Source organism: Eretmochelys imbricata, chromosome 10 (assembly GCF_965152235.1).
Source record: "Eretmochelys imbricata isolate rEreImb1 chromosome 10, rEreImb1.hap1, whole genome shotgun sequence".
Classification (NCBI taxonomy): Eukaryota; Metazoa; Chordata; order Testudines; family Cheloniidae; genus Eretmochelys; species Eretmochelys imbricata.
Window position 1 is genome coordinate 33,947,188 of NC_135581.1, and position 13,945 is coordinate 33,961,132.

At 49.9% G+C, this 13,945-nt stretch overlaps 1 protein-coding gene across 2 annotated transcripts in view; it reads right to left on the reverse strand.

The window, feature by feature from the left end:
- Positions 1-1,509: 1,509 nt before the first annotated feature.
- TFAP4 (transcription factor AP-4) overlaps positions 1,510-13,945 on the reverse strand; it is a 39,047-nt gene continuing 26,611 nt past the window's right edge. For both annotated transcript variants that reach the window (XM_077827905.1, XM_077827904.1), the window contains exons 6-7: positions 4,179-4,337; positions 1,510-3,067 (exon numbers count right to left, since the gene is read on the reverse strand). In XM_077827905.1, the coding sequence (XP_077684031.1) occupies positions 2,873-3,067; positions 4,179-4,337 (354 nt within the window). In that variant the 3' untranslated portion in view covers positions 1,510-2,872. The remainder of the gene's footprint in view (positions 3,068-4,178; positions 4,338-13,945) is intronic.

Consider the following 13,945-nt stretch of genomic DNA (forward strand, 5'->3'; position numbering starts at 1 on the left):
GCAGTCAAAGCATTCTCAGTCAAGGGCATCCGGCAGAAAGAACTTCCGAAGACAAGGTGAGTGTGGTGGCTGGTCACTTGAAAACTTCCTCTGTCACCCTAACCACTGCATCCCCTCCTTCCCATCAAAAACTGAGAGCATATCCCAAGCAGGGCTTCCACTAACCCCCACAGGGGGCAAAGAGCCAGAGAGTTCACTAGGGACTTTGCTATTGCTTATCTATTGTGTCCAGTAGGTGCACCAATGCTACAGTGATGTGCAGCTGTGCAAAACCTGAAGACAGAGGAGGTTCTTTGATTGAATGATTTGTAACCTTTACTCATTTCACATAAACCTTTGCTGGGGAGAGGGGGCTGTAATGCATTTCGAAATGCAGCTTATTTGGGTGTCCCCCAAGGATCCAGTAACAGGATGGCAAAGTCAGGGCTATAGCTGCAAGAGCGAGTGTGGGAGCACGCACAGGAGCAGTAATCACAGGAGCAGCAATCACATGGCTGTGCCCATCTGCCACCCCACACAGAAAGCCTGAGTGACACAGAGATCTTCAAGAAGTTAGGCTCACAGAGGAGCTGAATGTCCATGAGTGCTGAGCACCCAGCAGCTCAGGGGCAGGAAAGGGAGGTGCAGATGCACAGGGCTCTTGGATCAGGCAGCTCACTCACTTGAGGCAGCTATTTTTGAAAATCTTAGCATGAAGGCAAGGCCAAGGGAGTGCCTCAGATTCACAACCCTGAGCAGGAGAGGAGGAAGTTTACGACAGATCCTATCATCTACCCACAGCAGAGTTCCCGACGGCAGCGGGAGCTGGCACAAAATTAAGGGGTAGAATATCACGGCCTCTGTGAGATAACGAAGATTAGCTGTCAGGTATCCCAGGCCAATTCCTCAGTAGGTTTAAACTGGTGTAGCCCCATGGAAGTCAATAGAATGATGCTGATTTACAGCAGCTAAGGAGTTGGACCTATCTGGGGAGTACTTCACCACCACATTACTCGGTCTGCATTCGTTTCTCCCTCAGTTTCTCTCCATTCCTCCTCCTCTCCTCCCTCTGCATTTTATTCTTAACCCACCTCATCTCACCCACGTGAGTGATCAGCAGCCCAATAGTTACCACTGGCACAGAAAAGGAGTGCGCTTTAGCATTAACACGCCTTTTGGCTTATGAGTGGAGGGGGAGTTCACAGCACCTGGAGCCAGGGTTTCAAGCTTGCTGCAGACTCAGGTAACAATACTATCAGGTTAGTCGATTCCCATTTCAAAAGGTTTTCTTCACAGCCGTTCAGGCTAGAGGCTCAAGGCAAGTGGAAGTCAAAATTCTGCAGAGGTTGAACGAGCGGGCAGGTGGCCAGATGCAGTTCCTGGGCCGGCGATGGGACATGTGGTGTAGAAGATGCCATGGAGTTCTCGGCACCAGCTGCAGGACTGGAGCCTGCTCTGGGAGGCAGAGCCGTCCCTTACCTGTGCTTACATAGCTCATGCATAGCCCACAGATTTTACACTAGGCAGAGATTCTAAAAAACAAAGTACAAACTTTATTTTGTTTCTTTACAAAGGCACAAGCCTTTTTTTTTTTTCACTTTCTTAACAAAATATAATAGCTTCTCGATGAACACAAAGACCTGAAAATCGTAAAAAAAAAAATACAAAAAATGAAAGAAAAACAGAGAAACAGTTGTGGCCGGGGAGGAACCTACCAAATACCCACAAGGCTCTACACAACACTGGCCTAAACCTACAGCCAAACAGGAAGGGGGCGGGGAGGGGAGAAAGGAAACCAAAACACAACAGAAAAAAAGAAACAGAAGCGACACAATCACAGAACAGAACAGCTCTTCTGACCGGGCAGACCCCACAAAATGGATTAAGTGCTTTAGGAAGAAACAAAGGAAAAATAAAGAACATGAAGTTGATATCGTCTTGTTGAGCATCTCCTGCCATCGGGGCTGGAAATGATGTGGGTTTGTAAGGTTGGGATTTTCTTTTTTTCTTTTTTTTTTTTTAAATCTAAAGCAACACCACCAAACTGAAATCTAGTCAATTTTTAAGCGAGTTCAGAGTCCTTTCAAGTACTACACCTGCTCCCCTACCCCCCAAATGCTTCCAGTGGCCTTACAATCCCATCTTCCTGTTTTAGAAAGTGTTTTCTCGCCCCTGTTGCCATATGTGTGGGTTCTTTCAGGGGAAGTGCCCAGTGGTGCAGGAGAAGTAGTGAAACTGACCACACACAGAGCATCGCCAAATGCGCCAAGTAACCTCAACACATTCCTCTCTATTCTCCACTAGTCGGCTTGAGAGTAGGCAACTTGTTCTGTGCCATGGGACTTCAGTTGATGGTGTCCCTTTTATTTTTATTTTTTCCCCCCCTTTTTTAAAATAGAGAAACTACCAACAAACAAGAAACAAGAACTCAGGCAGGCCCATGAACAGCCTAGCGCCCGTGCACCAGCCACGCCATCCATCGCACCAGTGCTGGATAAAGCCGGGACTACTTTTGCAAGATTACTGTAAGTTGGGTTTGAGTTTTACAAAACCACAGGCGATTTGGTTCCAGGTCCCAGTTACCCGAACCCCCAAACAGTTCATCTGAGTTCAGATCCTGGGTTCCAGTTTTGGCCCATCTCTAGTTAAAAACAGCCCCCCACCCTCCCCCAGTGCTGGTTCACTGACACAGCACCCCCTCCCGCCCCCTGGTTTGCTTTCAACTGCAGCATGAACTTTCAGCGTGTCTGGTTCTAGCACTCCGATTTACAGTATTGAAAAAGGTCATAAAAGAGACCCAAATCGCATTGTATTTTTTAAAAATTTCAGCATATTCTCTGACATTCCCCTCCCCCAATCCCACCCCTTTCCCTGCTGCTGGCTAGGGGGGGTGTCAGGGCAGCTCCCCCTCCCCTGAGGGATCTTCCTTGCTCTGATCCATGGAGTCACTGTCGTCCCCCTCTGTGTCGGAGGCAGTGTCGGAATTGGAGGGCTCCAGGCACGCCCGGACGGGTGTCACGATGACCGCACGCCTCTGCTCCTCCTCCTGCAGCTGCTTTTCCTGCGTCCCTTCAATGTGCTGAATTGCCTGTCAAGGGGAAGGAACAGTGAGGGGAGTGGAGAGGGAACCCTGGCCACAGGGGCTTACATCCCTGGGGGAGGCAGGGAGGAGAGCATCAGGAGAAGAACCGACCCAGTTATGCCTGTTTATCCCCTGGTGCCCGTGTTCTCCAGAGGGGTCTCCTCCAGAAAGGCTGCTATCACTCCCCTCCCCTGCTAGTTCTGGGCTGGGTCTCCAACAAAGTTAGTCACTACTCTGCTTTGCAGCGCCAATGATCTAGCCCCATCCTTGGGCACCTTGGATGGAGACATACTGCATCCCGGGTCAGACATGCCACCACAGTCTGGTTCCAACCTCCCCTGCAAAACTGAACCATGCTGGGGAGCGGCTGGGATATCCAGCCTATACAGTGCACAGCAGCCCTTGGCTACCCCCCAGCACTCAGCATCACACTGGCTGCTCACCAGACACAGCTGGGTTTGCAGACCCTTGTGGGGTACGTAGTTATGCTACGATCATGCGGTGTGACCGCAGCTCGTGCACACGTACCCAAGCTACCTTTGATCTAGCTCGCTCGATTACTGGAGCAGGGAAGCTGCAGCGGCACGGACCGTACTTTAGCAGCTAATCCGGGCTGAAGCCCATGCTGCTTGAGCCAGCTGGATTAAAGCTGTCAGGTATACCTCCACCTGCAGCAATCATGCCTCTGACTGCAAGGCAGACCTCCCGAGACAGCCTAGAAGAGAACTAGAAGTGCTGCTTCTCTCCTGGAAGCATCACTGCTCTCCCAGGGCCCAGTACAGGTGGGATGCTGCCCACACATCCGGGGTGGGAACAGCAAGGTCTGACGCTGTTCAGACGGCTCTCTCCTAAGCAACCCCATCTCCAAGCCTGAGCCCATGGGAGTCTCAGCCACAAGCACCACTGAGGTTCACTCAGTGTTGGGGTTATGGGGAGAAGCCCAGACATTCCCCCAGGGGCCCCCAAATTCTCCCCACCAAGAACAATCCTGGCCTTGGAAGGTGCCCTGTCCTGAATTCTCCCCTTCTGACAGATACCTCCAGTTCTTCCTACTCAGTTCTACTCCCCTTCTGACAGATACTCCAGTTCTCCCTCCCTCCCAGATTTGCTCCCGTACCTGAACAATGGTGTCCAGGTTTTGCCTGGACGTAGAGACTGTGTTGATTACAGAGGATGGGCCCATGGTTACCACGGTGACGTGATGGGAAGGAGGTGGTGCTGGTACAATCACAGTGGGATGATGGGTGGGTGCTGGGGGACCGTGTGCCGGCAGGAGCTGGGGAGAGAAAGACGCCATTGAGTATGGAAGCTGCCCAGCAATACCTCCAGCACAGGTGAATCCAGTGCCCACGAGCTCCAGGGCACAGGAAGCGGGAGGAGCTCCCCGAAGGGGACAGGTCACAGCAGCCCAACAAAGGGAATGAAGCCAACACGTGGGCTCCATGCCCAGGAAACACTCAGTCGACAGCCAACATTGTGGGAGGAGCCTGCCATACACACCCCTCCCCTCCCCCCTTCACAAGAGCCGCCAACCCCTCGCCCTTGAGTAGGAGCTCAGCCATAAGCTGTCTGTGGACTGAGCCAAGTGAATAGCTCTGGCAAGTCCCCAGAGGGCACAGCTGGGTCTCCAACCAGGCACTCTGCTGGCCACCCACCAGTTCTCTGGCTACACCAGCCTGCACTAGATAAGGAGGACATTGCAATGCCAACCAGTCTGTCAACTCCACCGTACTCCAGAGCAGGGTAGCTGCCCCTCTGGATGCCTCCAGGGACAATCCAACCACCTGCAACCTAAAGTCAGGCCCTTAGAGCACTAACACACACCATCACCAGCCCCTCCACACACAACACAAATCTACGTACCCTCCCCCCCACCACCCAACAGCCTTAGGGAAGGAGCAGAGGCTGGGCTGGCAGGGTGCCTGAAGGATCACAAATCTGGACTCTGCTGGCAACCCCCGACACTTCCAAAAATAAGAAGGTTATGGGATCATACAGCTGGGATGGCAGAAGAACTGATAAACTGGGGCAGGCAAATTATGCAAGCAGACCTGCCAATGCCCCTCAATCCTGACCCACAGCCCCTTCCATTCCAGTCCACATGGCGCCAAATCAGAGAGGTGGCTTTGGGAGCCAGGTGAGATTCATTCTGCTGGTATTAGAGATGAGATCTGAGTCCAGGTATTTGGAGACAAAAAAAGCAAAGACAAAAAAAAGAGGTAATTCAATACACCCCCAGCCAGGGGAGAGGGCTGAAATGAGTCCATACCTCTTTCATTCCCTTGAACCCTTTGGAGACTGAGGAAACGTCTGACCCCACACACCCTTCTCAGGGCTTGCACGGCTGGCAGCCTCAAAAATCCAGGGTGCTACCGCAGTAGGTTTGGCTGATCTCAGACCTTTATGGTGGGCCATGCCCATGCTCTCCCCACCACCTAGTCTGCGAGTCCAGAATTGTAGAGGCAAAGCCTAGCCTTCACACAGATTCTAACCTTTTGCATGGCTAAGAGCACCTTGAGAACCTCACTGAGACAAGCCAATCAGCTGGGCTGAAGCTCGTCACCAATTTCCCCTAAATACCAAACTATTATGTTCAGATTTCAGAACCATTTCCATCCCAGCCCTCCAGTGCTGGCTCTTGGGGACTGAAGCCCATGGGCACAGGGAGGGCTCTCCTTTGAGGCACTAACCAGCCTGCATAGGTATTGACACCAAGCCCATTGCTCTAGGACAGGGGTTCTCAAACTCGGGGTCAGGACCCCTCAGGGGGTTGCGAGGTTATTAGGGCGGAGGGTCACAAGCTGTTAGCCTCCACCTCAAACCCCGCTTTGCCTCCCAGCATTTCTAATGGTGTTAAATATAAATTAAAAACAATTTACAATAGAAGGGGGTGGGAGGGGTGTCACACTCAGAGGCTTGCTGTATGAAAGGGGTCACCCGTACAAAAGTTTGAGAACCACTGCTCTAGGATCACACTTTCCTCCCAGCTGAGCCTGCCCCTCTGCTGAGGGCTCACTGCCCCCTGTGGGCACAAAGAGGAGTGGCACAGTCCGTCCCGTCCCAGGGGTCAGCAGCCTTTCAGAAGTGGTGTGCCAAGTCTTCATTTATTCACTCTAATTTAAGGTTTTGCGTGCCAGTAATACATTTTAATGTTTTAAGAAGGTCTCTTTCTAAAAGTCTATAATATATAACTAAACTATTGTTGTATGTAAAGTAAATAAGGTTTTTCAAAATGTTTAAGAAGCTTCATTTAAAATTAAATTAAAATGCAGAGCCCCCCGGACCGGTGGCCAGGACCCGGGCAGTGTGAGCGTCACTGAAAATCAGCTCGCATGCTGCCCTTGGCACGCGTGCCATAGGTTGCCTACCCCTGCCCGATCCATTCCTTTGGGTAGAGGATCTGTAATAAAATCAGTGCTGCTTACCAATGTATCAGCCTGAGCTAACACCCAATGAGACTGAAAGGGGTGGTGGGAGAGTTACTTCCCCCAGCTACTGTTTCAGGCTGGCTGCAGACTCAGGAATTTCTGCATTGGTTCATGTCTGGACATTTATCTTCAGAAGCACAAGGGCCAGAAACTTCCATTAATAAGTAATCTTCAATTCTGCCACACGTGAATGTGTACTGCAACCAGAAATCCAGCAAGCCAGACAGATCCAGCACTGCTTCCCAGCTGGCTTCCAGCAGCACTAGGCTGAGGAGAGATGAGGAAAGGACATGAAGAGACCACCTCAAAGGAGAGGAGTTACTTCTGGACAGTGCCCTCGCATAGCTGTGCTGATCCCTTCCTTCCCAGCAATGGCTCTCTCAGATCCCCACTGCAGGAGGAGAGCAGCCAGCAGTGACCTCTGCTGAGAGGGGTCGAGAAGCCCTGCCAGGTGAAAAGTGACCAAACCTCAGCCCCAGAAAGCAGCATCCGCTTTGCTACGGCATTTGACCGCAGCCCCTGTTAAATTTCAGAAAACACCTGATGAGCTGCCATCATGCTAAGCAAGTCATCTCAAGATGGCCTGTCACAGGAATAGACGCAGACTCTTACCCACTTCGCCTTCGGGACAACATAGTTTGACTCAGATTTTTCTCCAGAGGCCACAGATCAAACTGGTTTGACTTTCCACACTGCATAGTTCTGAGCAGTAGCTACCAGCTCTTAACCCTCAAGGTGCACAAATTACCACACCCCCCAGCCCAAGGCTGGCTTTGGGGGAAGACATGCAGCAGCGACTGACCAAAATCAAAGGCCATAATGAAAGTCCAACACGGTTTGTCCGAAGTTGGGATGAGGCCCAACCACTACCCTGTCTTTGGGGGATGTCAGAGGAGGGGAATTGGTCAGCAAGCATTTCAGCTCCAAACCCTTCAGCGTGAGGGGTACAGACAGGGAGATGCCCAAGGCCATTTGGATAACCCCACATTCATGCCCCATGGAACAACTGGCTCCCGAGTGAAGGGTAAAGTTCGCAAGAACATCTCATGGTTTCACTAGGGGAGGGGCAAACTGGGAGGTCTCTTTCACAGAAACAAAGGAGGCAGGAATAGCAACCAAGGAAGCTTTTTGTGTTGTCAAAGCTAACCCTGGCAACTGCAGAGAGAGGAGAAGTCCGAAACAGACTAAGTCAAGGCCTTGACCTTGAGCATCTAGCTCCATTTGGTACTTTCCTAACGGGCGGCTTTCTGGAATTTAACAGCACTCCCCTGATCTCCTGAGATAAGCACAGGTCCCCCTGACCTCAGAGACCCAACAGGCTGCAAGGTCTGGATGCACTACCCAGCTGGGATAAGAAATCTTGACTTGAGGAAGAGGGAGGAGTGAACGGATGGCATTTGGACAGAGCCATAAGCTCTGACAATGGAAAGCCACTTCTGCTGCACCCATGCTGGGGCAGTGAATCACTCTGGCTCTGTCCTGACAAGTCTTACTCTATATTTGGGAAGGAGAGGAAACAGGAAAGTTTAAGCTAGCATAAAAGGGATCCAATCCACACTGGGGATCACTGCCTGCTCTCAGGTGGGTCTTGGGATGCTTGTTCTGATGTGTAGCAAACAAGTTCACCTCCTGGTGACCCCACCTGCAGATACAAGACAAGCCCCAGAGTCTGAGTGACTGCTCATGATGAGCAATGCTTTAGGACTCATGTCATTGGCAATGGTGGGTTGAAGTGCTCTCAGGCTAGACTGGGAGTATCCTCCTCATCACCTGACGAGCCGGACGCTCCTGCAAGATGTTCTGTGGCAGCATCCACTAGAGTTGAGAGCCTCCAAGACACTGAAGGGGAACGATCACGTCCACACGGTGAGTGCTTGGTGGGCACACCAGGCTGTCACCCTGCAGCCATGACACTGGGAAAGGGGGGTTGTGCAGGCTGCCAGGCCTAGGACTCAGATCTTACACCGGACCACCTACCCTGCGTGTGGCTAGCTCACTGGCCTGGATGACATCCTAGAGGAAGGCAACTAGAGCCTTTCCAGAATCTACGGTGACTCCCAGGAAGGTCAAGCCCAAGTTGGGACCATGGTGGATTTGTCTGTCTCAGATCTGCAGAGAGAGCAAGTCTCCCCCAGGGCATGGACACCACTGCCATTAGAGTATGGATAAGCAGGGTAAAGGTGTATGTAGAACATTTCACTTTGAGCTCTGTAAGTGCCTTACATTGACAGGCAAGTAGCATTACCCCAAACTAAAGCAGATGTGAAGTGATTTGCCCAAGGGAGCAGGTGAATGGCAGAGTATGGTATGGAACCGAAGTCTACTCACTCCCACTCCAGGGCCATATCTGCTGATTGACACTGCCTTTTCACAAGCTAGTCTTCCAGATACCCCTGCAGGTCTTGACAACACAAAGAGGCTGCATCTACAGCCAAGTGCTTAGGCACCCCTGGGTGTTGATAGTTACACACTGTGAATCTGAGGGGCTTCCTGGACTTTTGCCTTGAGATATGGAAATAAGATAACTGAGGCTTAGGACCCTCCCTCTACCAGTCCTGAGGGCTGAGAGCAGGGGTTACGCTCCCCAGAAAAAACTAGCAGGATTGGATTTCCCTTGGGTATTTGTCCTATGCATCGAGGTCTAGAATAGGGTGCAGGCCTCAGTTTCATTTGCAAATAAGGATATTGGGACTCAAGCCGTTTCTCTGCTCGGGTTCCTGTACTCCTTTTATGGCTCCCACTTTCTAATGGGCCAAGATCTCCTCTTGGAGCAGTTTCATGTAACTGGGATCCTTGAACAGGGCAAGAGGGCTTGGCTATTAGCATGGCTTCCCGCATTCCATGAGCGCTAGGAACCAGCAGTCTGAAGAAATGGCTTGCCATGCCTGAAAATATTGGGACTGGTCCGCAAAGGGAGGAGTAAAACAAAGCATGAGGACTCAGTGTTCCAGGACTGGTTTGAAGTCCTCTGGTGCCACCAGGAGCTGAGGCCAAAGAGCAAGACTTGTCTTTTGATTGGATCAGAAGAGCTTCCTAAATGGTCTGGGCCTCTGCAGGCAGCCAGCTCCTGAAGAGGACTGCTGTTAGGTGTCCCTTATGGAATCTAACTGAAGATTTCCTGCGGAAAACAGAGACTCAAGCCCAGGGATGCACCCATGGACTTTCATCTTTCCCAAGACTACATCTGCCTCTGAGCTGAAGAGATCTGTGCTTTCACAAGGTCAGTTCATAGCTTATACCGGAGCTGCAGTAGAGTGACCAAAAATCCTGAGCCAGGAACATGTGCTGAGAGAGACATCCAGTTACACCAAAGACAGACCTGAGGAAAGCAGACACCTCCTGGAACATCTCCAGAAAAATAAAGTCACTTAACCAGTAACTGCAGCTCTCCAAGAGTTGCACCTCAGCATTCACTCATGGGATGGCACCCAGTGTCTGAGCTTCTGGAATGGGATTTTTTTGTCCTCAGGAAACGTACTGCTCGAGGGGCAGCTTCGGACTAGAAAGAGAGAATTTATCTGGCCATAACTGCCTCATAACTGGCTGCTCTCAGAGTCCAGGCAAATGAAGGATCAATCTCGCCTCCAAACACATCCACTCACTTGGACACTGATGACAACTCCTCCTGCTCTAGACTTTCCATTTGTAGCAGCAGCCACAAGTTAGCCCCCAGGTTGGATGCTGGAAAAGAAAAGAAAAGCCAGCCTCCCTTAGAATCTAGCCTGAAGGACGAAGACATTTCCCACGCGACAGAAGCGGAGGTAAGAGTTCCAGACCCTTTTAGTCCCCTCCAAAGGAATGCCTGTGGCCAGCGAGGGCTGTTCTCTCTTTTTGGCCTGGAGCTCCAAGACGTCAAAGGCCTGAGTGGCTTCCCGGGGTTGGCTGTTAGAGGAACGGCACTCTGCCCAGCAGATCCTGAAACACCATGACAGCTCCACAGGCTGGAGGAAGCAGTCGAGTCAGTCCCATCTTGAGAGGAGTCAAGAGGATGCCTTCAAGGACTGTCTCTCCAGAGGCCTTTCCTCCTCTGCAAGAGAAAGCGGCTCCCTAAAAGCACCACCACTTACTCCAGGGACTCAGGAGGCAGCTGCAGTAGAGTGATCCCCATAGGAACCTTTATTACCTTAGGAGGAGACCTCAGCTTCACTCCTTGTAGAAGAGGCCTATCATAACCATACAGCTAAGGGTAGCATAGAATTCCTCCTTACCTGTAAGGGGTTAAGAAGTTCAAATAACCTGGTTGGCACATGACCAAAAGGACCAATGGGGGAAGAAGACACTTTCAAATCTTGGAGGGGGCAGTGGAGAAGAAAGGCTTTGTGTGTGTGTGTTCTCTTGGGAAGCAGAGAAGCATCAGGTCAGAAGACTCCTTCTCCTATAAATCATTTTTTCCTTTGCTGGAGGGAGGTTTATTCCTGGTTTTTGTAACTTTGAAACTAAGCCTAGAGGAAGTTCTGTTGTGTTTCTGAAATTTTTATTACCCTATAAAGTTATTTTCCATCCTGATTTTACAGAGATGATTTTTACCTTTTTTTTTTTTAAATAAAATCCTTCTTTTAAGAACCTGACTGATTCTCTATTGTCCTAAGAACCAGGGGTTTGGGTCTGTGATGACTTTGTAACCAATTGGTTAGGACATTATTCTCAAGCCTCCCCAGGAAAGGGGGTGTAAGGGCTTGGGGGGATATTTTGGGGGAATAGGAACTCCAAGTGGTCCTTTCCCTGATTCTTTGTTAAATCACGTGGTGGTGGCAGCGTATCCTCCAAGGGCAAAGAATTTGTGCCTTGGGGAAGTTTTAACCTAAGCTGGTAGAAATAAGCTTAGGAGGTCTTTCGTGTGGGTCCCCACATCTGTACCCTAGGGTTCAGAGTGGGGAGGGAACCCTGACAAAGCCAATGCAGAAGGAAGAGTAGCATAGGGCTAAAAGGTGCCCAGTGCCCATGTGTATTAAATCTCATAAATCCTGGGGCTGTCCAGTGGGACAGCCGAGGCTCCAAAGCCATTCTTGTGCCTGCACAAGGTTCTCCCGAGGCAGAACTACAGCAGAACGGGATGGTGCCTAACTCTTGGAGCCAAGACTGCCATAGTACCAAGCTGAGCAGTGGGGTCTACAGCTCTGATGACACCACCAGTCTGCAGAAGGACTCATCCCCATGGTGCCAGAAGGTGACTGTTCTAGAGAGAACTTCGCAGGAAGCGTTCCAATGGAGCCTGTGGGAGGAGTACGTAGGGGTCAATCCACATCCCTGGATTTTACAAGCACACACCAGAACCGTGACCAGGTGCTGCTGTAACTCTTATCAGATGAAATCTGATGGGCACACCCAGGCAGGTGACCACTTTACTCAGCCAGGACCTGAGGAGCTCTATCCTTGCCAGGAGACTTAGGATGTGGGAAAGCCAGATCTGATGGGTGGATCTCTGCTGTAGCCCTTTTTTTCAGGGGCCATTCTGAGTTCCTTACAGGCACTTTTCCAGCAGGATGACAACCCCCTACAGCCTAGAATTTTGCATCAGGCTGTGGCACTGAGCAAGGCTTAACACCCACCTCACTTGTGCCTTTTTTAAAGAAGGTCGCCCAGATTTATATGCTACTAGAGCAGGTTCTAGATCTGAACCTAAAGGAGCCCAGAAAGATCAAAAGAACAACTTACAGGCTCAGCTGCTGCCAAGAGCCCTCTCCCAAAACGTCAGAGGTGCATATGCCCTTCTGAAGCAAGGAACTTGGTGAAACAAGACAAAACCATCTGTGCTCGGTGTAAACACAATCTCATCTCAGGCCAAGCACAAAATCTTGATGATGTGGTCCAAAAACCCCCCACAAAACCCTACAATCTTAAGAGACAGCTTGGACTGAATCGAACGTTACAAACTTAATTTTCTACAATTAGATGTAAAGGTTACATGGAGAAGAAAGGCAGAGGTTGAGTTCATGAGCATACCAGCTGTTAGACAGAGGGGAGGGATTGTTGGAGATATGAGCGTGGCCTATGGAGTACAGGGTTTGCGAGAATTTCATTCACATGCTCTAACTACTGGCTGTTGCTCAGGAGGGCTGTGCACATGTAGGTATTTTAGCATGACGCAGTGTTAAAGAAAGGAAGAGTTGCTTATTATAGTCTTTATGGTCACAAAGATTTCAACAAGACTTACCACCTCACTCAGCACACAATGAACATGCAGGGGTCCAGCAGATCCTTGCCTTGTTCTGTTCATGGTTACACCAATGTAAATCCGGAGTAATTGAACCAAAGGAGTTAGTCCAAATCTACAACGGTGTAACTGTGTAACGTGTCCATTAGTGCCTGGGAGTGATGGGGAACAGTGAATGAGGCCACGTGCACTGAGTGAGCCACATTTTTTAAAGAAGTCGTTTTGACAAAGGTTGGACTATTTCTGAAACATGATGAAGGCCTCAGCATTGCTGGCTGTAGCTGAATTTTAAAAATGTAGCATGTTCTTGGGAATACAGAGAGGGTAAGTTAATACAGAAACACTTCAACAGGGTTTTTATTTTTAATAGAAAAGGATGGTGGCGGGGGAGAGAATAAGGTGAAACTTGGCTCCTAAATTTGTATGTTATGTGTAGTTTTACATTCGTATGCAAAAATCAAAACTTCCATTTGTCTGACTGCAGAACTAGAACACATATTTCCTCTGTATCAGACACCCTGTGTGTATTAGTTACATTTTAAAAATACATATTTGTGAATTTCCAGAAATGTAATGTATCTTTACGTTTTCACAGAGGATAGCAGAGAAGCAGAATTACAAGGGGAGGAACTTTCACTTCCAATACTATCTGTGCAGGGCTCTCACTCCTGCCTCTTCGCGGAAGATTGATGAAACTCCTTTGGTTCTTAAGAGCAGTGGAAGGGGGTTAAAGTACAAGCCTTAAGTGGGCCTGACTGCACAAAAAGCCAGTCAGTTGCGAACCAGCTGAGCAGTGAACAGCAGAGCAGCTAACAAAAGGAGTTTGCCTGGGGAGAGCCCACTGAGGCCTACATCTTGCCAGATTCTCTGAGTAATTACTACAACTCCTGAGGAAGCTCATAGAAGGAAGGTAATATGGATGGGGGGGAGGGGGTTCAGCTGTTGTGACCTGCACTGGATGTGCTATGTTTGTCTTTCTTCCACAGGACAGATGTGACTTTGTCTGTACAAAGTGCAAGCTGGTCTCCATACCGGAAGAGAAGGTTCAAGGTCTGGAGCAACAGGTATCGACCCTGCGTTGCATAAGAGAAACTGAAGATTTCCTGGACAAATGTCAGGATAGGCTTCTACAGGCACAAGGTTCTGAAGATTCGGAGCAGGCTACACAACAGGGACAGAAGGATGGTGAAGAAATTTGGCATCATGTGACCTCCAGAAGAAAAAAGGGGAATGTCCATGTACCAGCAGGGCAGATACAGGTAAGTAACCGTTTTCATGTTCTCTCCACAGGTACTAATGCGG